Genomic DNA, 25,754 nt, shown 5'->3' on the forward strand with positions numbered 1-25,754 from the left:
CGGCAGAGCGGCATTGCACACCACAGGCAGCAGCAGCTACACCTGGGAACTGCAGAACTCAGCCATTAATACTGCACCTCACATTAATAGGCTAGAGCCTACCTGCTTACTCACGCTCCCGGGTATCAGGAGTGATGAGGAGCTCGGGGAAAAAGTACCTTTCTGCAGTAGGCTGCTGGAATGTGGAATGCTTTGCCACAGGGAGTGTTTGAGGCTGAGACCTTGACATCTTTAAGGGAAAAGCGGATAAAAATTTGAACGCAGGACTGTGGGCAAACAGCAGGGCAGTTGTTTTGAACTGCTCTAGCAAGCAGCTGGTAAATATATGATGGGCTGAATGGCCTCCTTCTGTGCTGTAATCCTCTACAACTATAAAAAAACTGAAGCAAGCTGAACTATAAAAATCCAGAAGATAGTTCGACATGTTCTTGTAGAAAGAATGAATGGTGTGTGTTACAATAAGAAGAGGTAATCAAAAAGGAACTCAGTGTTGCTGAATCAAACTGTTTTATGCTATTCCCAACAACTACTCCAGCTGGATTTGAATTAAGTCCTGTGTTGTTAGATAACCATAAGCAAAAGAACTTTCTAGAAACAATACCATTTGTGCTGCTGATTCTCAGGTCTTTGCAGCCTGTGATATTATTACTAAACAAACTCTAATCTCGTTTGCCACTTGTCCCTGGCTCCAAACAAACACACTATCCCTCGCTGTTGCTCCTACCTGGATATGACAGTTGATGTAATGCTCAGTCCTCCCACGATACACCCACTCTCTGGACTGGATCTCCTCCTGTTGCGGAATATTCCAGCTCGGATCAATGCCATCACAGTGAAACCACACAAACACTGTGCAGTTCAGCTCACACGAGTGCCATGTTTTAACCTTAGCAAAGTCTGGCACTGGATGAGAGAAGAGGGGACAAGCAGGTCAGGGCCATTTCCACCCCAACTTTAAATCTACTGCCCCATCCCCCCTAAATACTGTCCCATCCTGAGCTCCATTACACACAGACCCTCTCCCAAATGTTATCCCCCTCCCCTGCTCTCTCATGCCACAAAGCCCAAGCATCACATCCCATCTTTATATCCTGCAATTTCTCCCTTCCCCCCACCCGAAATTCTGTTCCCTGCTTCTAGGCGCCACTTGCCCATATTTCTGGAACACAGCCCCATTCTTCTGATTTTCTCAAATATATTTCTCACCCGGTTAGAGAGTCCATCCCAAACTGCATCCCATGTTCACCAGCTCACCCTCACCCTCCCCTCCCGGCCCACATCACTTGACAGGAACAGCCCACTCTGTCACCATACCTTTCTCTGCATATGGAATCTTTATGCATTTGCCGTCCTCACCACGGAACTGCCAGCCATGGAATGGGCATTCGATACAGTTGCCTATCACTCGGCCCCCCACAGCCAGGTTAGCACCCAGGTGAGGGCAGTAGGCATCAACGACATAGGCATGGCCATCCTGGCCACGATACACTGCAACCTGCTCACCTGCAAAAAGGACAGCGAGACACATTAACACAAGCAGCCAAAGACAGGCAGAAAAAGCACTGGCTGAAACCCAGAAAGGGTCAAACACCAGAGAGCAATCCGATGTCCCAGGTGGAAGGCAGAGTATTCACAAAGCTTCCCCCGCTTTCATCTCCTCTCCCCCATGCCCCCCGCTCCCTAACCTGCCCTGAGGGTGGGAGTACCACCGCACCCTCAATCCTTCCAATTACCAGTCAGGCCACACCCAGTATAAAAGCAGCATCACCAAACAATACTGGATATGAGGGGGATACACATTGAATAGACACAGAAACAGTGCATGTGGTCACACTTACATTTTCACAGTGACATCCAGAGGTCTCATTACTAACCAGTCCCACCAATTAATCTAGTTATAAACATGGGGTCCAACTGACACAGCAAATCAATAGTTCTGTATCTAACCCCATTCTGTACCTGACCTGGGAGTGTTTGATGTGGACAGCATAGGGAGTTTCCCTATCGCTCTCATGAATGAGCCAGCATCCAGTGTTGACAGGCTATTTGACATTAGGGGCCATCATAGTTGAACCCAATCCTGTTCAAACTGGAATCAACGATCTCACTAACTCGAGATTACAGCAGGGCAATTGGAACAATAATACCCTTACCATTTCCTCTGGCCAGACCAGGGACCTAGCATGGTATCCCCTCCTCCCCTACAAACAACCCTTCCTCCTGTCAAACATTACCCGCCAAACACCCACACCCCAGCTAAATGTCCCCCTCTTCCCCTGCCAAACATTTCTCTCCTCCCCACTACCAAACACCCCTTGCCCCCTACACAGTTAACCAATGGGCAGAAGTAACTGACAAGAGCATTTGTTCATATTTCATAGAATCCGGAATGTTATTGCTCGTCTCCACCTGATGAGACCTTGATGCTGTTCACATCAAATCTTACAGCACAGAACAAGGCCATTCAGCCCATACACTCCTAGGGCAGGTACAGCACAGGGTTAGATACAGAGTAAAGCTCTCTCTACACTGTTCCCATCAAACACTCCCAGGACAGGTACAGCACGGGGTTAGATACAGAGTAAAGCTCCCTCTACACTGTTCCCATCAAACACTCCCAGGACAGGTACAGCACGGGGTTAGATACAGAGTAAAGCTCCCTCTACGCTGTGTCATCAAACACTCCCAGGACAGGTGCAGCACGGGGCTAGATACAGAGTAAAGCTCCCTCTACACTGTCCCCATCAAACACTCCCAGGACAGGTGCAGCACGGGGTTAGATACAGAGTAAAGCTCCCTCTACACTGTCCCCATCAAACACTCCCAGGACAGGTGCAGCATGGGGTGTGATACAGAGTAAAGCTCCCTCTACACTGTCCACATCAAACACTCCCAGGACAGGTGCAGCACGGGGTGTGATACAGAGTAAAGCTCCCTCTACACTGTCCCCATCAAACACTCCCAGGACAGGTGCAGCACGGGGCTAGATACAGGGCTATTGATTTGCTGTGTCAACTGAACCATGCTGGCTCTTTGAAAGAGCTATCCAATTAGTTCCACTGTCCTGTTCTTTCCTCATAGCTTTCTAAAGTTTCCTTTTAAATATTTAACCCACTTCCTTTTGAAATTTATAACTGAATCTGCTTTTACTGCCCCTTCAGGCAGTACATTCCAGTTCACAACAATTATACATACTGTGCAAAAATATTTATTCTCAATCACTACTCACACCTTCTCCATGAGTGAGTGAGGTGGCACGCAGCTCAATACAGTCAGGAGGATACCAGTTAACTGCTCTCATTAGGAACTATTACTTGTGATGGGCATGGTGCCAGTCCAGCATTGTGTAATCATTGAACCAGCTCCACACAGCTCCCACCAAGCTGCAAACTATCCCAGGAGCAGGTTCCAGGTGATCAGATCACCAAGCAGGAGAAAAGGCTAGTCTCAGTGCCTTCCTAGAGTCTCCGTGGGAAGAGAGAGCAGCATCTGATCCAAAGCTCAGAGTTTCTGCATCACAGTCACTGGGAGTCAGCCATCAACCATCCCAGTGTCGGAGCAACAACTATGGCAACAGAAATTCAAAGTGGGCCAACATCTTTTTATATTAATTCTTTCATAGGATGCGGGCATCACTGGCTAGGCCAGTATTTGTTACCCATCCCAATTGCCCTTGAACTGAGAGGCTTGCTAGGACATTTCAGGGGGCAGTTAAGAGTCAAATGCATTGCTGTGGGTCTGGGGTCACACGTAGGCCAGGACAGGTAAGGATGTTAGATTTCCTTCCCTAAAGGGCATTAGTGAACCAGATGAGTTTTTACGACAATCAGTGGTGGTTTCATGGACACCATTGCAGAAAATAGCTTTCAATTCCAGATCTATTAATTGAATTTAAATTCCACCAGCTGCTGTGGTGAGATTTGAACCCCTGTCCCCAGAGCATTAGCCTCTGGGTTACTAGTTCAGTGACATTAACACTACCCCACTGTCATCCCAAACATAGACTCAAAGACGCTTACAGCACAGAAGGAGGCCATTCAGCCTATCATGTCCATGCCGGTCAACGAAGATCTGACTACACTACTCCCATTTTTCAGCGCTTGGCCCATAGCCCTCGAGGCTATGGCAATGCAGGTGAATATCTAAACACTTCTTAAATGTTATGAGAGTTTCTGACTCAGCCACCCTTTCAGGCAGTTCACCAGCCTCTGGGTGAAAAAAATTCTCAACTCCCCTCTTAGCCTTCCACCTCTTACCTTAAATCTATGCCCCTTGGTCATTGACCCCTCTACTAATGGAAAAAGTGCCTTCCTATCCACTGTATCTAAGCCCCTCATAATCTTATACACCTCTCAGGTCCCCTCTCAACCTTCGCTGCTCCAAGGAAAACAATCCCAGCCTATCCATTCTTTCTTCATCGCTCAGACCCTCCAGCTCAGGAATCATCCTGGTAAATTTCCTCTGCACTCTCTCCAGTGAATTAAACCATCCTTCCTATAATGTGACGACTAGAACTGCATGCAGTACTCCAACTGTGGCCGAAACAGCATTTTAAATAGTTCCAGCATAACCTCCCTGCTCTTGTATTCTATGCCTTGGCTAATAAAGGCAACTATCCCATATGCCTTCTTAACCACCTTAACTGCCTGCCCTGCTACCTTCAGGGATTTGTGGATATGCACACCAAGGTCCCTTTGATCTTCAGTACTTTCCAGGGTCCTACCATTCATAGTGTAACCCCTTGTCTTGTTAGCCCTCCCCAAGTACGTTACCTCTCACTTTTCCGGGTTGAATTCCATTTGTTACTGCTCTTCCCACCTGAACAGTCCATTGATATCCTCCTGTAGGCTACTGTACAACTTAGCACCATAATGATGCTTCATTCCAATCTACAAACCCTGAGAGCTGGATTCAGATGCTGTCCTATTGCACTGCTGTCTATTGGTTATCAGTCCAGAGACCAGTACAATGGAACATAAGAAATAGGAGGTGGAGTCAGCCATTTGATCCTTCGAGCCTTCTCCACCATTCAACAAGATTATGGCTGATCTTTTACCACAACTGCACCTTCCTACTCTGCCCTCTTATCCCTAAATGCCTTAGTAGCAAAAAAAAATCAGCCTCTGTTTTGAATGCCTTCAACAACTGAGCAGCTACAGCTCCCTCAAGTAGAGAATTCCAAAGATTCATAATCCTTTGAGTGAAGAAATTTCTCCTCATCTGTCTTATATGATCAACACTTATCCTAAGACTGTGCCCGAGTTCAAGGTTTCCCACCAACGGAAACATTTTCTCAGAATTTACCCTGTCAAGACTCTTCAGAATTTTATGTTTCAATTCAATCACCTCACATTATTTTAAACTTCAGGGAATATAGGCCTAGTTTACTCAATCTCTCCTCATAGGACTATCCCTCAACCAAGGAACCAGTTCACATACGAACATACAAAATAGGAGTAGGCCATTCGGCCCCTCAAGCCTGCTTTGTCATTCAATAAGATCATGGCTGACCGGTTTGTGTTTAGAGTTCTGCATCTATTCCCAATAACCTTTGATTGCCTTGCCTAACAAGAATCTATCTACTTCTGCCTTAAAAATATCAATGACTCTGCTTCCACCACCTTCTGAGTCAGAGTTCCAAAGTTGCACAACGCTCAGAAAAAATTCCTCCTCATCTCTGTCCTAAAAGGGCAACTCCTAATTTTAAAACAGTGCCTCCTAGCTCTGGACTCACCCACAAGAGGAAACATCCTTTCCACGTTCCATCTTGTCAATACCCTTCAGGATCTTATATACTTCAATCAACTCACCCCTCACTCTTCTAAACTCCAGTGGAAACAAGCCCAGCCTGTCCAACCTTTCCTCATATGATAACCCGCCCATTCCAGGTATCAATCTGGTAAACCTCCTCTGAACTGCCCCCAAAGTATTTATATCCTTCCTTAAATAAGGAGACCAAAACTGCACACAGCATTCGAGATGCAGTCTCATCAATGCCCTGTATAACTGAAGCATAACATCCTTACTTTTATACTCAATTCATTTTGTAATAAAGGATAGTATTGCATTAGCCTGCTTGATTATATGCTGTATCTGCATACTAACTTTTTGTAACTCATGCATTAGAACACTTAGGTCCCTCTGCACCTCAGAATTCTGCAGTTGTTCTCTATTTAAGTAATGCTCTGCTTTTTTCATTCTTCCTACCAAAGTGAACATCTTCACATTTTCCCACATTATTCTCCATCTGCCAGATTTTTACTCATTCGCTCAACCTGTCTATATCCATCTGAAAACTCATGTCTTCTTCACAACATACCTTCCTACCTATCTTTTTGTCATCTGCAAATTTAGCTACCATGCATTTGCTTCCCTCATCCAATTCATTGATGTAAATTGTAAAAATTTGAGGCCCCAGCACAGACCCCTGCAAGACTCCACTAGTCACACCCTGCCAATCAGACAATGACCCATTTATGCATACTCTCTGTTTTCTGCCAGCCAGCCAATGCTCTAGCCATGCTAATATGTTAGCCCGACATCATGAGTTTTTATTTTCCACAATAACCTTTGATGTGCCACCTTGACGAATGCCTTCTGGAAATCCAAGTGCAGCACATCTACAGGTTCCCCTTTATCCACAGCACATGTTAATCCTTCAAAGAACTCTAATAAATTGGTTAAACATAATTTCCCTTTCACAAAACCATGCTGACTGTTCCTGATTACTTTGTGCTTTTCTATGTGCCCAGTTATAACCTCTTTAATGAATGACTCTAACACCTTCCCCATGACAGACGTCAAGCTAACTGGCCTAAAGTTTCCTGTTTTCTGCCTCCCTCCCATCTTGAATAGAGGGGTTATATTTGCTACTTTCCAGTCTGACGGAACCTTTCCATCAATGTATCTCCTACCTCATTAGCCACCTCTTTTAAGACCCTTTGATGAAGTTCATCTGGACCTGGAGACTTGTCAGCTCCATCAGTTTGCTCAGTCCTGCTTACCTCGTGATTATGGTTTCATGAAGATCCCCTGTCCCCTCCACCTCCTGATTTACAGCTATGTATCCTTTATAGTGAAGATAGTAGAAAAATATTTGTTTTATCTGCCATTTCCTTATTATCTACTATTAACTCCTCATCCTCAATCTCTAGAGGGCCAATACTCACTTTACCTACTCTTTTCCTTTTTAAATACCTGTAGAAACTTTTACTATCCATTTTTACATTTCTAGCTAGCTTCCTATCATACACTAACTTCTTTCTCCTGATTAATCTTTTATTCATTCTCTGCCATTCTTTATATTCTGACCAATCATCAGACCTGCCACTCATCTTCACCCAGCTATATGCTTTTTCCTTAAGTTTGATGCTTTCCTTAACTCCTTTAGCTAACTACAGATGTTGGATCCTCCCTTTAGAATTTTTCTTTATGGTAGGAATATACTTATTCTGGGTATTCTGAAAAATCCCCTTAAATGTCAGCCACTGCTTCTCTATTGATCTATCCCCCAGCCTAGTATCCCAGTTCACTTCAGCTAGCTCAGTTTTCATGCCCACACAGTTGCCTTTATTTAAGTTTAAAATACTAGCCTCAGACCCACTCTGCTCCCTTTCAAACTGGATGTAAAATTCAACCACTTTGTGGTCACTGTTACCTAGGGGTGCCTTGACTGAGGTCATTAATTAATCCTGTCACATTGCATAATACCAAGTTTAATATAACCCACTCTCTGGTTGGTTCCAGAATGTGCTGCTCTAATAAACTATTTCAAAAGCATTCTATGAACTCCTCATCCAGGTTACTATTGCCAATCTGATTTTTTCAGTTTATATGCAAATTAAAATCACCCATGATTATTGCCGTGCCTTTATCACAAGCACCCAATATTTCTTCTTGTATACTTTGTCCTAAATTGTGGTTCCTGTTTCGGGGGGCCTGTAGACCACTCCCACTAGTGACTTTTTTCCCTTACTATTCCTCATCTCTACCCCAACTGATCCTACATCCTGATCTCCTGAACCAAGGTCATCTCTAACTATTGCACAAATGCCATCCTTGATTAACAGTGCTACCCCTCCGCCTGTACCTAACTCCCTGTTCTTCTTGAAGGTCAGAAACCCCTCAATATTCAGGACCCAATCCTCATCATCCTGCAGCCACGTCTCCGTAATGCCATCAGATCATATTTATTTACTGCAATGTGCGCTATTAGTTTACTTTGTTATGAATTCTACATGCATTCAGATATAGAACCTTTAATTTTGTCTTTTGTTATCTTTGTGACATCTAGTCTTGATTCTTGGTGCATTCTTAAGTGTTTTTCTCTCTGTCCCTTCCTGCCATTCTCTGACCCTCATTTCCCATATTACTATTTTCCTCTCTTATCTTGTCTCTACTCTTTGATATGTCACATCTTTCCACATTTGATCCCTTGCCCCCACAATTAAGTTTGGTGAACCTTTGTTGCACTCCCTCCAAGGCAAGTATATTTTCCTTAGGTAAGGAGACTTAAAGCTGTCCACAACATTCCAGGTGTGGTCCAATCAATGCTGCACAATTGTAGTAAGACTTCTGTATTCTTATACACCAATCCCTTTGTAACAAAAGCAAATATACCATTTACCTTCCTAATTGCTTGCTACGCCTCTATGTTAACTTTCTGTGAGTCAGGTACAAGGACACCCTTGAACCTCAGAATGCAAACATTTCCCAGACCCTCACCATTCAAAACATATTCTGCATTTTATTTTTTACCCAAGTGGCTAACTTCACATTTCACCACATCATATTCATCTGTCATGTTCTTCGCCACTTACCTAACTATCTCTATCCATCTGTAGCCTCTGTGTGTCTTCCTCATAGCTTACTTTCCCACCTCTATCATCAGAAAACTTAGATACACAGTCCCCTCATCTAAATTATTAATTGTAGATTGTAAACAACTGAGACCCAAGTACTGATCCTTACAGTATCTTACTAGTTACAGCCTGCCAACGCAAAAACGTCTCATTTATTCCTACTGTTTTCCATCCATTAACCAATCCTCAATCCATGCTAATATATTACCCCCAATCCCATGAGTCCTAATTTAGTGTAATAACCTCTCGTGTGACACCTTATTGAATACCCTATGAAAATCCAAATACACCACATCGATTGGTTCCCCTTCGTCCATCCTATTAGGTACATCATCAAATTTGTCAGATCAAAATCAGATTTGTCAGACATGACTTCCCTTTGTCATGGAGATACTAATGTGTATAATGTTATGGGAAATAATTTTTAAATTGGAATTGTAGTAGGGCCCGTGTCTGTGTGTGTCTTAATTGATTTGAAGCCAACTAGTCTGGGTGCTCTGATGTATAGTAGTTTGAAATGCTAATTAAATAAACATAAGGAAGTTAAAAGGTAAAGTGTACATCTGCATTTGTTGAATAAACCATTCAAAAGAATGGGTAAAATCTTGCACCTAGCTGGGAGACGCCAAGCAATGTGTTTATATTACTAATAAAATTGGTGGAATGAAAGGATTATTGTTAGGAGAGGTAAAATTCAAGAACATGGTAATACAATAGAAAATTTACATTAAAAGGGGAAGCTAGGTATAAACAGCAAGGAGTTTGTGTGTATAACTCAAACATTTAAGATCTAGACAGCCCGTAGGCCTACAACTGTCTGCAAAGGAACCAAATTGCAAGGGACCTCATTTTGAATTTGTAAGGTCAAATGTACTTTGTCTGGTGTCTGTTTAAAGTCTATGGGTTATTGTTGCCTTGGTGAAGATTTACCTGGGAGTGATTAATTTGGGGATTTGTTTAAAAGTTATTATGGTAGTAATTTGTAGACATGTTGTAGACATGTTTAATTAGTTGTCAAATTAATGAATGTTTAATTTCGTTTTACATACAAAACCTCTTGAGGCTTGGTAGTTTTTTTCCTGAATTTAGAGCTGCATCTCAAACATACCTATTGAAAATATAGGTTATGACAGTTGTTCAAGTTTCCCTCTGGGATTTAAACAACTCAGCCTTTACCAACTGCTGCGTCATAACACCTTTCATAAAACTATGTTGATTCTTCCTAATCATATGATTTCCGAAGTGCCCTGTTACCTTACACCTAATAATAGATTCTAGCATTTTACCAACTGCTGATGTTAGATGCTTCCTTCTTTTTTTAAATAGCAGGGTTATGTTTGAAACCTCCCAATTCTGGGAACTGTTCTAGTATCTAAGAAATTCTGGATGAACAAAACCAATGCACCCAGTGCCTCATCAGTTCCTCGTTTAAAACTAGGCTGTAGGTCACCAGGTTCAGGGAATTTCTATCCTGTTAATTTCTCCTGCATTATTCCTTTACTTGTATTGATTTCTTTAAGTACCTCATTCTTGTTGGACCCTTGATTTCCTCTTATTTCGTTTTTTTTGTGTGAAGACAGATACAAAGGGCTGGATTTTCCCCTCCCTCACCAGCCTAAAATTGGGTCAAGAATGGGTAAAATGAGGCTCACAGAACCGGAATTTCAAGCCCATGCTCCATCTTCCCCTAATTGGGAAAGGTGTCGGGTTACAACCCCACACGCATGTCTTTGAACATCGGAGACACTATTGTAAAGGCCTAGAGGAAATTGGAATTTCACCCCACACTATTTTCATCGTGATACAAGAGATTTGGAAGCCTGTGGGAACCCCACCAGTTAAAGTCAGTTCATGAACCTTAGGGGAAGCCTGCTGAGGAGTCATGAGCCTTTTGACAGGTGAGGTTAAAGGTCTTGCAAATTCCCCTTTTTCGGCCCCATGTCCCCTTCACCCACATGCTCCTTCCATGCCTCCAAGCAGCCTCCATACCCAGTCCTCCCAGGAGCCACCATACATCGAACTAATGAGCCATATAATGATAGTGGTAAGTCTTTAAAATGCTCCAAAAGCTGACTAAATAAGCAAAGAGGCTTTGAAAATGACTGAGAAATAACTACTCAGTTTACAACTTCAAAAGTGTGTCAACCACAGCCATTCACAGTATCAATAAATAAAGCTATAATCCTCTTAGCACTTCTTACTCTTGTTGAAATAAACAAACAGGCAGTGAAAACTCACAAAAAGAATAACATTACAACCTCATAAAAAGTAACAATCAACCAAACGTAGCATTTCCCTTCAGGCTGTTTCAATATTGCCTACAGAGCGGAGTCCATTAGCCATTCTGAGAGCTCAGCCAAGCAAGCATAGTGAGGTCATCTGGCAAATACATAAATAGAAGCAGTCTTTTTACAGGGGGGCACATACGAATGCCTGGCAGAGCTTCAAGAATGGCTAATAGACTCAGCTTAGCAAGGGTCTGTTTACACAGCTCTAAGAGGAATGCTGGCTTTGACTCATTGACAGATTTATGAAGTTGTTATAAGTTACTCTTTATGTGATTTTCCAATACCTGTTTGTTTATTAGGACAAGCTTATGAGGTGATGAGAGGATTGAAGCTTTATTTATTGACACGACAAATGGCTGGTGATTGATCGCATTTTTATGAGGTTGTAAGATGAGCATGTTTTTTTTTCCCCAAAAGAGAGTTTCAAAGGCTCTTTGCTTATTGTGTCAGTTTCAGGAGCATTTCAAAGACTTGCCAGATCTGCCAATGGCTCATTTGCTCTGTACATAGTGGATACTGGGAGAGCGCGTTTGGGAGATGTATGGGGGTGGGGGGGCTGCATGGTGGTATAGAGAGGGTATGAAGGGGGGTGGAGGAGGCAGGGGATTGGGGGGTAGTGAGGAGGGTGAGGGGTGGGGTGGGCTAGCAGGCCTATGTACCATGCACAGAAGAGGGATGATGTCCCATCCCACCTCTTCACCCACATGCCTGTGTCACTGCCATGGGCCTGCCTAGGGGAGGTGGCAGATCCAAACATTGCCCGTTTACATTTCACAGAGACAAAAATATGATGGGAATGGGAGGGCGTGACGGGGTTGGGATCACAAAGCAATGAAAAGGCACGGCTCACAGTTCCCGACACTGTCAGAAACTGTTCTTGCTCGAAAAAGGATCAAGAACAAGAAAGCACAGGTTTAAAGTGATTTGCTAAAGAAGCAAATGTGATGTGAGGAAAGCTTTTTCACACAGCGAGTGTATCTAGTCTGGAAGGCACTGCCTGGAAGTGTGGTGGAGGCAGGTTCAATCGAGGCATTCAAGAGGGCATTAGATGATTATTTGAATAGAAACAATGCGCGAGGGTACAGGGAAAAAGGCAGGAGAATGGCACTAAGTCATGATGCTCATTTGGAGAGCCGGTACAGACATGATGGGCCGAATGGTCTCCTTCTGCACTGTAATTATTCTGTGATTCTGTGAGGCGAGGACCCAGCCTAAAGTATTTGTTTAATGTCTATTCCATTTCCTTATTTCCCATTAGGATTTCACCTGTCCCTGTCTCTAATGGGCCCACAATTACTCCCACTAACCTCTCCCTTTTTACATACTTAGAAAAGCATTCACAATCTGTGCCTTGCTAGTCAACTCTCATTCTACTTTCTCCTTCCTCATCAGTTTCTTTGTCATCCTCTGCTGAATTCTAAAATCCTCCCAATCCTCAGGGTCATGACTCTGTTTGGCAACATTATAAACCTCTTCCTCTAATCTAATATCATCTTTCACTCCTCTGGCTAGCCACTGTTCAACCACTTTCTCTGTGAGATTTTAATGCCTTAAAGGAATGTATATTTATAGTCGTTTGGTAGTACAGAACTTGAGTATTGTGGAAAAAAAGACATTTTGTTGAAGATTTGCGTCTTGCACTCATCAGGACAATTGCAAAAATACCAACATCAGGGAAAGCAACAACTTTATATCGTATAAAAGGAGAGTACTGATTGGTTGGCAAGTAGACTCTGATTGGTAGAGGCATTGTCATGGAGAATGCACCAGTTAATGGTGACTGACAGTCATATTAAATAGCATGTCCCAACCATTGTTCGCAACAGGCAAGGCACAGACTGTACCCAATCAGCCCGTGCATGCAAAACTCAAGACAGTGTCCAACATTAGATGTGATTCTGCGATTGGACAACATTTGCTAAATAATCCTGTGTGCTAAGAATTATGCTGACAACCAATTTAAGATTGTCAGTTGGGCTCACAGTGTGGCGCATTTACATGTACTGGAAGCTACATATATTAATACACAGGGTCCTGTTCTTTGCAGACAGAAAGAACATATACACACATTGCGCCTGATTCAGCTAAACAAAATAAGTGATAGCCATTCACTGGTTCATTCCTCAGGGCAATGCTTTGACCAAGCAGAATCAAGCTGCCTGGTTTAAATTTCAAACAATGCTCAGCTATTAACTGTCATTCACCATTAACTGGTGCATTTTCCATGGTAATCAGAGTTCATTTGCCAACCAATCAGCACTCTCCTCACATACAGTATATAAAGTTGCTGCTTCCCTTGATGTTGCCATTTTCTTGTGATTGTCCTGATAAGTGCAAGATGAAAAGCTTTGACAAAATGTCTTTTTTCCGCAATACTCAAGGATGTATATTTGTTGCAATTTATGTACTAATTCTTTAAACGCTAGCCATTGTCTGTCTACTATCATAACTTTTAATGTAGTTTCCCAATCTACCTTTGTCAACTCAGCCCTCATACGCACCTCGTTTACTTTGCTTAGATTTAAGATTCTAGTTTTGAACTTAACTAAATCGCTTTTAAACTTAATGTATAATTCTACCGCATTATAATTGCTCTTCCTTTACTACAAGGTTCTTCATTACCTCTTTCTCATTGCACAATACGAGATCCAAAATAGCCCTTTCCCTAGTTAGATCCTTGACATATTTACCTATGCCGTGAACTCATTTGCCACATCATCTCTGCAGGTTTAGTTTGGCCAGTCTGTACAAAGATTTATAGCCCTATGATTACTGTATTCCATTTGTTAGATGGACCTCCAATTTCCTGATTTATATTCTGCCCTACCTCATAACCACCCAAATTAATTCAACTGCTCAACTTTGAACTCAGGTCCTTCCTCTCTGCTGTCTTTATTCCCTTTCTTAATTGTCAGGGTCGCCCCACCTTCTTTTCCATTTTGATTGCCCCTTCTAAAAGCTAGGCAACCTGGGATATTTAGTTCCCACCCTTGGTCAATTTACAATCCCATCTCCCTGTGGCCATATCATTCCAGACCATGGCAACCTGGAGTTTTGGAGAGCAGGATCTGGCATCCACCACCAGAGGGAGCTCTGGCACAGGAGCGAAGGAGCACACCCGTAAATTCCCTACAGTAAAGGAGTTAGTTTTCAGTTGGGACCTTCATCAGTGCCACAGTCTGAATATGACCCAGTGTCCACCATCCAGCCTCCAACAACATCCAAGGGCAGGCAAACTGGTACGGAGACCCAGAGACAGATGGGGGAGCACATCTGCAAAGGGATACACGTTATTATGGAGTGGGGGTGTGGGGGAAGACAAAGAGACGTGGGGTCAGTTTTGGGGCTGCAACTGGGCATGAGTCGATGTGACGTGGTTGTCACAACTGCACAAACAATTGGACAGAAGGGCGGATGCAGTCATCCCTTTGGTTAATCTCTACCTGTCCTTACAGCTGAAGGGTAAAACTCCTGGGGTAGAAATACCCACAATTGGCTGAGCAGCCTTCATTCATAAATCCAAGACCCAGTCTGTTCATTCAGATAAATAAACATCAAGATCCCATGGTACCACTCAGAGAGGAATAGGCAATCCCCCCAGTGTCCTGGAAAATCCCTCAAAACATTCAATTGGCACCAATCTCAGAGGCCCATGAGAGATTTGGCTGTACACGCCCTCTTACACAACAGTCAGAATTATAAAATGATTCAGCACAGAGGGAAGCCATAGTAACATACGAATTAGGAACAGGAGTAGGCCACATGGCCCCTTGAGCCTGCTCCGCCATTCAATAAGATCATGGCTGATCCGAATGTTACCTCAACCCCACATTCCTGCCTACCCCCGATAACCTTTCACCCTCTTGTTAACCAAGAATCTATCTCGCTCTGCCTTAAAAAATATTCAAAGACTCTGCTTCCACTGCCTTTTGTGGACGAGAGTTCCAAAGAATCATGACCCTCAGAAAATCTCTTTTCTTAGCTCTGTCTTAAATGGGCAGCCCCTCTTTTTTCTTTTAAACAGTGATCCCTAGATTCTAGATTCTCCCACAAGAGGAAACATCCTCTCCACGTCCACCCTGTCAAAGCCACTCAGGATTTTACATGTTTCAACCAAGTCGCCTCTTACTCTTCTAATCTCCAGTGGAAACAAGCCTAGCCTGTCCAACCTTTCCTCATAAGACAACCCGCCCATTCCAGGTATTAGTCTAGTAAACCTTTCAGCCCATTGTGCCTGTGCCAGCTTTTTGAAAGAGCTATTCAATTTCCCCCACTTTGCTGTTTTTACTCCCAGACCCGTGCAAAAATTTTAAGTATTTATCCAAACCCTTTAGAAAGAGATTTTTGAATCTTTCACCCCCATGCCCCTCCCCCCTCCCTCTCCTCAATGCCTGCACTCCCTCCCCCACCCGCCATGCTCCCCCCATGTTTCCCCCACTAACACCCCCTTTCAGACAGCATTTCACTATTATAACCCTGTGTAAAAAGGTTTCTCCTCATCTGCCCTCAGTCACTAACACACACACTTTCACAATGAGTGAGTGAGGTGGCACACAGCCCAATACAGTCAGGAACATGCCAATTAACTGCTCTCATTAGGAGTTATTGCTTGCAATGGGTGTGGTGCCAGTCCAGCATTGTGAAATCCTTGAACCAGCTCATGCCAAGCTGAAAACTAACCCAGGGCACTGGGAGGGAGGGATGGGGGTAAGAGCAGGAGTGCAGGGAGTGGAACATACACAGTAAAGGGCCCTATCAACCCTGGTGGGTGGTAATCTTCAACTGAAGAAAAAGGAAGACATGGTGGAATCACTGATGTGGAAGATGGTATCGTCATAACAGATATGAGGGAGATGGAGAAACTGGGACATCTGATTTGTTCTTGCAGGAAGCGGGGATAGAAGGAAAAGCTTCCCATCCTCCCTGAGCCATGAGCGACTTCCCCTTGTCCTCCCCTCTCACACAACATTCAACTATCATCCTGCAGCATTCCCACCGCTTCCAGTTCTCCAACTATCAGCTCTTTAGTTATTTAATCACTTCTGCCACACTGTACTGTTTTAGTCTCTGTATCTAAGGAAGGGTGAATTTGCCATAGAGAGTGTCCAAAGGGGGTTCACCAGATTGATTCCTGGGAAGGCGGGATTGTTTTATGAGGAGAGATTGAGGAAACCGGGCCTGCATTCCAGGGAACCAGGGGACAGAGTCTCGGAATAAGGGGCAGACCAATTAGGACCAAGATGAGGAGGAATTTTGTCACTCAGAGGGTGGTGAATCTTTGGAATTCTCTACCTCAGAGAGCTGTGGAGGCTCAGTCACTGAACATATTCAAGACAGAGATCGAGCAATGTCTAGACACTAATGACATCAAGGGATATGGGGATAATGCAAGGACAATGGTGTTGAGGTAGATGATCAGCCATGATCTGTTTGAATAGTGGAGCAGGCTCAACAGGCATTCAGCCTCCTCCTGTTCCTTTATTTCTACATTATCACTGATCTTACCGTCTTGTTTTTTCCCCCTCCACCTTCTCTGTCTCTGCAACTGGTTAAAAATTGTTAAATCTCGACTTTCTCCAGTTCTGACGAGGGGAGGAGGGTCACAGACATGAACCGTTAACTCTGTTCCTCTCTCCACAGATGCTGCCAGACCTGCTGAGCATTCCCTGTTTTTATTTCAGATTTCCAGCATATGCAGTATTTTGTTTTCGTTTTAGAGTGCAGAATGCGCAGAGTTGAATGGTTCGACCATCGATTGATGATACTGGCTTATCTCCTGTGGTTTCACTTTTCTGGAAGGTTAAGTCACATCCCTCAGGGAGGGGCCCATGACACAGACACTCTCTGATCTGACTGCTTTCTCAGGTTCTTTGTTGTTCGAATGATTTTCAGTAATCCCAGCGTTAGGCAAAGGAAGACATGTAATTCCTATTGAGGCTTTCAAAACTTTCAGATGTCCCAAAGGCAATGAAACACTTTTTGAACTGCAGTCACTCAACGTGGGCAACCCAACAATCAAATTGCACACACACATCCCATAAACCACCTGGTCAAGACCAGGTGATCTGTTTTTTGTGATGTTTATTAAGGGATAAATATTGGCCAGAACACGAGGGAAAGCCCCCCTCGCTCTTCTTCAAACTAGCACCAAGGGCCATTCACATCCACCTGAGGCAGCAGATGGGATCTCAGTTTAACACCTCTTCTGAAAGATGGTACCTCTGATAGTGCAGCACTTCCTCAGTACTGCACTGGAGTATCGTCCTCGGTTTTGAGCTCAGTCTCTAGTGAGAGAGTTGAACCCACAACCACCTGAGTCACAGGTGAGACTGTTACCCCCTGAACCTCAAGCTCACACCAATTCCCACTTTCCTGAAGCACTGAATTGTGATTTGGACTAGGAGATGATGCTCAACCTCACTTCCTGCAGGCAATAGATGGACAAGAGCCACTTGATAATGGGCCAGAGGGAAGGGGGAACCTGGGCTAAGTGTAACCATGAGGGTGGGATGTAAGAATTCATGATGTGCTGTGGAAGGGTTGGTGTGGTGGAAAGGATGAAGGGGGCGGGGGGGAGGGAGGGAGGTGATGAAGGGAGGGAAGGGACGGAGGGGAGGGGATGGAGAGAAGGGAAGGGACTACATATGTAGTCACCAGACCTGGGGTTGACGGTCAGTTAGCACATGTTGGAGCCTGTCTTGATAGAATTCAGTTACTGCCGATGTGTGTTCATGTTAGGAAAATGTGTTGTCAATAAAGTTAGCTCAGCTACAATGCTAACGGCCTGTGTGCATTATTGAAACAATAAACAAGACCTGGTGCCTGACGTAAACTAAACACAACAACAGAGGTTCTGGAATTACCGACAGAGCTCAGTTTGGAGGGGAATCCCACCAGAAACTTGAGGTTCAAGCAGCGATTCGAGCTGTATCTCACGGTGACAGGCAGTGATAAAAAAGACCCTCGGTTACAGTCTTCCATCTTTCCTTACGTAGCAGGGGAAGCAGCCCTGAAGTCTATAACCCATTCACATTTGAAAGTGAGGGAAAACAAAATGACTCAAAAGGAATAATGGAAAAATTCAAAGCCTACAGCAGCCCTAAGAAAAACATCACATATGAACGATATCGATATCTTAGGTGCATGCAAGGCAGTGACATTAGTCAGTATGTAATTGAGCTGAGAAAATGAGCTAAATCATGTGAATTTCGGGAGCTTGAAGAATGACTCATCTGTGATAGAGTAATTTGTGGAACTGCAATGACTCTGAGAGAACGGCTTTTGAGAGAAGTTGATCTCACGCTGGAGAAAGCAAAAAATATCTGCAGAGGGGCAGAAACAGCAAAATGCCAGATTGAACAGATGACAGAAGGTGATAAAGCACACACTGTCAAACAGTTAGATATAGTTAAACAGAAACAGCCCTGGGAAAGGACAAATAGACAGTCTGAACGTAAAAAGAACAAAACTGCTATTAAAATATTTGAATGCAGCCAATGCGGAACAGAGCATTTACCACATACAAAAACAAAAATGCAGGAAAAACTCAGTGGGTCTGACATCATCAGTGGAGAGAAAGGCAGAGTTAATGTTTCGAATCCATATGACTCTTCTTCAGACCATGTAGTTGTCCAGCCTACGGAAAGCAGTGTAAGAACTGTGATAAACTAAAACACTTTGTTAAGATGTGTAAATCGAAGAAAGTGCACACGATTGACACAGACACTGAACAGGAACTTTTCGTTGGTGCAGTAACAACAAATTCCAAAGAAAATGAATGGACAGGTGATTTAAAAATTGCCAATGTGATGGTGAATTTCAAGCTTGACACAGGTCACAAGCAAATGTCATTCTCATCAGCCTGTACCATAAGATAAGCAAAGAAAAACAGCTGAAACAAAAGTGAAGATGGCTACTTATACAGGTGAAAAAATTACAGTAGAAAGCAAGTGTACACAAAAAGTGAACCACAAAGAACAGTCTCAAGCGCTTCCATTCATAGTGGTGAAAACTGATGCAAAACCCATTCTTGGAATCAAAGCTTGTGAAAATCTGAAGCTAATCAGGAGAATAATCCTTCCTAACTCATCGTTGAAAACGGAAGTATACGTTTGCAACGATTCCTGTAAGCCTTTGTTGTAATTTGAAGAATTTCGGTCCACTTCAATTTAATTTTTTTGAGCCAGTTGCGGCCTATTAAGCTGGGGCCCTCTCCAGCTGCCACAGTCAAGGACAACCTTTCAAACTGATCTCTATATGTCACCGAGACTTGACATAACCCTTTCAGTCTTATTTCTTCACCCGTGTATAGAACCAGCTTTGTGTCTGGAACTTCCAATCTTAAAGGATGGGTTCCTTTATTCAGGTATCAGAATGTATGTTCTCCAATGACTGTCATCGATGCTCCAGTATCAACTTCCATCCTAACGGGTTGTCCATTGACTATAATGACTGCTTGGATTGACTCAGTTCTACCCACTTTCAGGTTATATAATGAATGGATGTCTGATTCTATTTCTTCTGGTTCTTCCATGAGACATATGTCATGATTTCTCCCTTTGTCTTTAAAACGCTGCCTCAGCCAATCTCTGCAATGCCGCCTTATGTGACCATAGTGGTGGCAGAAAAAGCATTCGGCTTGTTTGAATTGTCGATCGCCCACTGGATGCCTGATGCATTTCTCTCATTCATTTTCACTGTAGTACTGCTGGTTTTTTACTGATCTGTACATAGGGGGTATTTCCCGCCTTTCTATGGGGTCCAATGTTTCGCACCTTTTCTTGCCGGTCAGTCCCGGCCTACCAGATGGACGGCGCCATTTTGTGCATCTCTTATAGGTTCTGAATTTCTAACAGCCCTCTCCATGGCTGTGGCTAATTCTAATGCCTTATTGAAGAAAGATTAGATTTGGCTAGCAAACACCTTTAAATAGTATCATCTCCAATCCCGCATATCAGTCGGTCTCTCAGCATATCACTAATGGACATTCCAAGTTCAGTTAATGCCTTTAAAATGGCCACATAGTCAGCTATTGTCTTGTGATCTTTCCATCACATTAGCTTCTTGCCTTTGGCTGATCGTCATTCTTACAGTTTGGAGTTTTGGGGGCACAAAGTACAAGATTGCCTCTTCCAGGGGGTTAATATTGTGCCTGGACCTCTGCTGCTGTGTATTTAGCCTCATCTATTTAAGAGTCTGAGTTGCTGAAGATCAAGCCACACTGACCAGAAATTAGTTCTCCTGTTTCCCCACACACTCTCCTGTGCTCTTTCAGCTAGACTGATATTAGCAGCAGCTTTAATCAGAGGCTTAAGTCTATGTGCAATCAGCCCTTAAGTCCATACTGAACACTAAAAACCCTTAGAACCAGAGGGGTCCCCCCCAAACCCCCGACCCAGGGCCATGCCCAACCTTCGACCCTGTGCCTTGCCCAATTCCCTTCCCCAACCCCGGGCCTTGTCCAATCCCCCCCATCCCCTTGACCCCAAAGCCTCACCCAACCCCCGACCGACGGCCTCACCCAATCCCCTCCCCCAACCTCACCCAATGCCTCCCCAAATCCTCTTCCACCAATCCAGTGCCTCGACCAATTCTCTCCACCCAATCCAGCGTCTTGGCCAATCCCCTTCTCCCAATCCTGTCTACCCTCCCTGACCCTAGTGCTTCACCCAATCCTCTTCCTTCCACAGGCCCCTTATCCCTAGGAGAATTAATCTCAACCATGACTAAAATTTGAAATCGATCCACTGACAAAGCACTCCAATACTTCCGTTCATCTGCTGTTGGGGGATGTTTTCATTCAGGTTAAAGCTTGATTTGATAGTGGTGTTTAAAATGAATAGCTAGAAACAGACAGTTCAGTGATTGAGGACTGCAGAACAAGGTGACCCAAATAGAAAACTAAAGGCAAAAGGCTTCAACCAGAAAGTAGAGCCAGTCTTTTTATTTCATACATCATGTTGCAGAGCTGTGAATGGTCAACCAGAGTTAGTAACTCAAGCAGAGACAGAGCCAACATTTCAGAATACGTCAGGGTGGGTGGGTGAAGGGAAGTGGGATGAGGGGATATAAACACAGGGTGGACATGTGAGATTAGGAATACTGCTCCTGTGGAGGATAAGCATCAGCATTGATTTATTTGGCCAAATGGCCTGATTCTGTGCTGTAATGTTTATACTAATCTATGTAAATCCCCATACTAATCCTATATGTGACCTATACAACACCTCCCCCATTCCTTCATCCAATGCATTCTAAGTGATTATAATTTACCTTATGTTTTACATTATTACTATCATACATTTACATTGTCACTACTACATTATCACTACCTCATCCCCCCCCTTCAAGTCTTTGAATTCTCATTTGCACTACTGTCGGAGGAGTGGTAGGCTCTGTCGCTGCTGGTTCTTCCTGTAGGTTTGGATATTGTTCTGGTCTCTGGGTATGTTTTCATCCTTTTCTTCCATTCCTTTGTGTCGAACTGCACTTGGTCGGTTCGGCTGTTGCGCTGGTCAGTGGTTGCTATGCTAACTCATATCTTGTGGGGCGGATAAACATTGTGCTCATCTCCTTTCACTTTTTTCACTTTTGTCACCATGTGGGTTGTCATGACATATGTTCCAGGAATTTTGCACAATATTTAAGAGAGGCTTCTGATGTTTGAAGTTTATCAAGTTTTAATTGAAGATATTTGTTGAATTTGCATCTACAAGTTCATCACTCAAACGTTTCAAGTCCTCTTTCAAATGTTCTATTTCCTGTAAGCAACGCTCCAGTGTTCACATGAGTTCTCATTTTAACTTTGCAAACTTACCTTTCTTACGTGAAAGTTGGTTCTCTACGCTCATCAGTTTTTCTTTAGCAGAGTATAATTCCTTTGTGCTTTCCTTCAAGCTCATATTCTGTAATTGCACTTCTACCCATTGGTTCTGAGACTCTTCACACTTTTTTGAGAGAAGTTCCATTTGCTCTGGTCATTCTAGGCCCTTAATTTTCACCTCTTCACATATATATCTTTGGAAAAGTAATGTTTTCCCAAGTTTTCTTCCAAATTTCCAAGCATTTTATTCAGGTCTGTAGTCTCTCTGGCTTCCTCCTGGAATATAGAACATTTCTGAGTTTTCACTGCCAACTGGTTCATCAGTTCCTTCAGAGTGTTAATAAATTTATTTTGCTTCACTTCGTAATTTTCCAGAGGAAAGAGCTTTGACCTGAGGGATCCTTGTAACATGTAAAAGATCCTTCAACAGGTTTTCCATTAACAGAGTCTCATTGAGTTTGTTCTACTGTTCCTCTATTCTGCAGTTCAAGATAGTCTTTATTCCTTCCTGAAGGGTTATGTACTGTTTTTGAATTTGATCATGAAGGACAATTAACTGTTCATTCAATGGTTCATTTCCTGTTATGCCCTTGCCTTCTAACTCTGTATTTCAGTGCATTGCTTTGTTACTACTGATAGTTCCAATGCAGCTTTTTCTGAAGTAGCATTCAACTTCTTTTTTAACTTCTCATGTTTCCCCAGGGGCATGTATTGGTTCTTCAATGAGTTTGTCTGCCATTTTGCCTGGCTGTATTTCTGGTTAAGTTTCCCCAACTCCCGCTTTGATTTACCAACATGGAATTCAGAATTGTTACTTCCTTCGGTACCTTTGTGATGCCTCAGAAATTTGCTTGTTCAGCTTTCAAATGGATTGATTTATTGAAGACTTTAGTTTCTCGTGTGTTTTCAAAGGTATACATACTCAGTTTGAATCTTGCATTTCAAACTTCCAGCTCAGTTTTGATACAAACATTTTCTAATTTTACTTCTGCTTTTTCTTGCACCACCTATAGCAGGGCTTTGTCCTGATCGTTCACTGCCAGCTGCTCGCTCCACACTGCCACATGCTGTCGCAGTTTGGGAAATGTGTTGGGATCTCAAAAAGATACATCTTTGGGATTCCTGGAAGTTCCCTGCCTTTTCAGTGACTTTATGTAGTTTGCTTGGGTATCATTTTTGCCCTTTCTCAGCTTTACTGGGGATTTTCTATCCCTCTTTTTAAGCTCTGTGTGCTCCACAACTTGAAGATTAAAATATATGTCAAAGGCTTTTAATATTTCATCGAAACTGGTTGAGGATTCATCAGTGCCTCTTCTGCAAATATACCAAACGAGTATAAAAACATATCAACTTGTACTTTTTCTGATTTCTGACTTAATGCTGATGTACTCCTGTAATCTAAAAATTCTCTTCTCTAAGATGTCCAATTTTGGGTCTGGTTTAGCCTATGGATAATTCCAAATTGTTGTGGAAGAGTGGAATTATGATCCATGGTTACATTTTTTAAAAGAGTAGGTTCTTCTTTAAGAACTCTCCAAATTTCAAGATGGTGTTACCTTCACTTGAAGTCAAAGGGATTTCCCACACTTGCCCATTTGGTGGGCTCCGCTACAATAGTGATTGCACTCAGCTTGAAAACATTTCAACAATGGCTGCCTGGTAAAGCCCTTGCTCAATGTTTATGCTTAATGTCGCAAATTTGTTGAATCCTGGCTTTTGCTTGCCCTTAGCTCAGTTTAAAAAGTTCCGATTCTCCCAGAGTATTCAATTAATTATTTATGAATTTTAATTTAAACTTAGAACGAGCTTGGACATTACATGTTAAGATGCTGACACGAGGATCATGCCACGGTAAAGGGTACGAGTTGGGAGCTGTTTCCATGCTTACTGGTACACACAGCTCTGTCCAATACTCAACTGACCATGGGTGCATGTGCTTTCATGTGCTATCTTACATCACTGTGTGGGCAGTACTGTACTCAATCCCACATTAACCCTATATATGCCAGGCCATTATACTACACTTTCCATCCAATATCTTGACATTGTGCTGGGTCCTTTCTGGACAGTGATCTCACTGCCTAGTTGTGTTTTCCCAGGTCAGCTGTCCTCTCGACAGACACTACCATCAATACCACTGGAAATCTGGAAAGGCATTTCACATGTCGCAATGCACAAAACCGTCAGCTCCATCACCTTCAGCAACTCTGGTGGGTTCAGTTCTACAAACTTACTCAAATATTGATCCTGATCAAATACCCAATGAGGTTTGCTTTTCGTCTTTCCCCTCAGCCTCCTTCACCAGTGCTCTCTTTGATTGTTTACAGACAGTTCCAATTTTGTGTTGTCCAGTCAGCCTTTTACACATTATCAACATTTTTAGAACTGGTAAATAAAAATGATGAAGGAAAAGTAAAGTAAACACAATTACTCTTATCACCTCTGAATTCCGCCCCTCCCCCACCACCCCCGCCAGGTTTGCTCACAGTCGTACTTCCTGGAGATGACAGGAGAGTTGGGAACCCTATTCCAATTTTCCATCCTGACCTTAAAACGAAGTGGCCAGCACAGTTGCTCCTGCTTCCTGAATTAAATAATATTAAGCTCTTAATCCTACAGAATGCAGGTCATCACATGGTCACACAAACATAAAGCATTTGTTGTACACCCTGTAGAGACTGATAATTTAGTAAAAACAAAGGAATCCCCAAGACACCAGCAGCAAAGAAACACTGGACAAAATTTCAATTTTTAAAACTTTTAATGTAACTAATCAACTAAAATTAACATAATTCAAACATTAATTAACAGGAGAAGGATATTTCAAATCAAAAAGATAAATTTCACTTCAAATAGTTGATACAACAAAGATATGCCTCACATAGTTACAAGCACTTGCATTACTTCCTGCACAAATGTGTGGCCATGTGCAATCTCTCAGTCTTTCCAACTCAGCTTCAATTATATTGGATCAAGTCACATTCGCTATCAGCCATATTCCATCCTAAATCCCTGGACATCGTTGCCACCAAAGGTACATATCTACAAACCCTCTCTCACTCAGGTCATGACAGTCCTGATGGCACAGAATCTCCAAAGACTCCCTTCCCCCGTTCCTTTAAACAATTTCGTGGGCTCTGGCACGACTTCAACAGCAGCAATGGGTATTGTCCAATCCGCAATACCTCCCTCTGTCTTCAGTGTTTCATATTTTCCAACAGTATGACACAAACAGTAATACAATCTCTGCTCTATTCTCAGAGGCTTGCTTCAACACTAGGATCTGTTTGAAGACTGCTAACCAGAAATCTGTTCCATCCAGAATCAGTCTTGCTTGTTTTTCTCTTTGCATGAATTCCCAGTGTTCTGAGCTGCCAACAAAAGAAAACAAGCTGACCCCACCCCACAGAAATTAGCTTTCTGTTTACCCTTTGCTTCTTATCTGTTTATAACCTCTGGTCACATGGGCGTTTCTTGGAACCTAATGATGTCATAAACAGAAACTAATTGACCCTATTCAAAATACTCTCCCACCCATTTTATTCTTAAAGGGGCATTGCTCAAAAAATACACATGTTTTCCAGCATATAGGGAGCATACAGGAGTTTAGAAAGTGAAGAGTTGGGATAGATGCATGGAGTCAGCTGTGGCTTAGTGTGAGGACTCCAGCGGGCCCCTCTCCAAGAGATTTGAGCCTGTAATCTAGGTTGACACTATAGTGCAATACTGAGGGAGTGCTGCACTATTGGAGATGTTGGGCCAGATTTTCAAGGAAGAGGGAAA

The 25,754-nt window shown here is 43.0% G+C and overlaps 1 protein-coding gene across 2 annotated transcripts in view; it reads right to left on the minus strand.

The window, feature by feature from the left end:
* LOC144685227 (cholesterol 7-desaturase nvd) overlaps positions 1-25,754 on the minus strand; it is a 78,310-nt gene that overhangs the window by 22,141 nt on the left and 30,415 nt on the right. For both annotated transcript variants that reach the window (XM_078549659.1, XM_078549658.1), the window contains exons 2-3: positions 1,315-1,503; positions 725-903 (exon numbers count right to left, since the gene is read on the minus strand). In XM_078549659.1, the coding sequence (XP_078405785.1) occupies positions 725-903; positions 1,315-1,503 (368 nt within the window). The remainder of the gene's footprint in view (positions 1-724; positions 904-1,314; positions 1,504-25,754) is intronic.

This window comes from Cetorhinus maximus, chromosome 10 (assembly GCF_964194155.1).
Source record: "Cetorhinus maximus chromosome 10, sCetMax3.hap1.1, whole genome shotgun sequence".
Taxonomy (NCBI): Eukaryota; Metazoa; Chordata; class Chondrichthyes; order Lamniformes; family Cetorhinidae; genus Cetorhinus; species Cetorhinus maximus.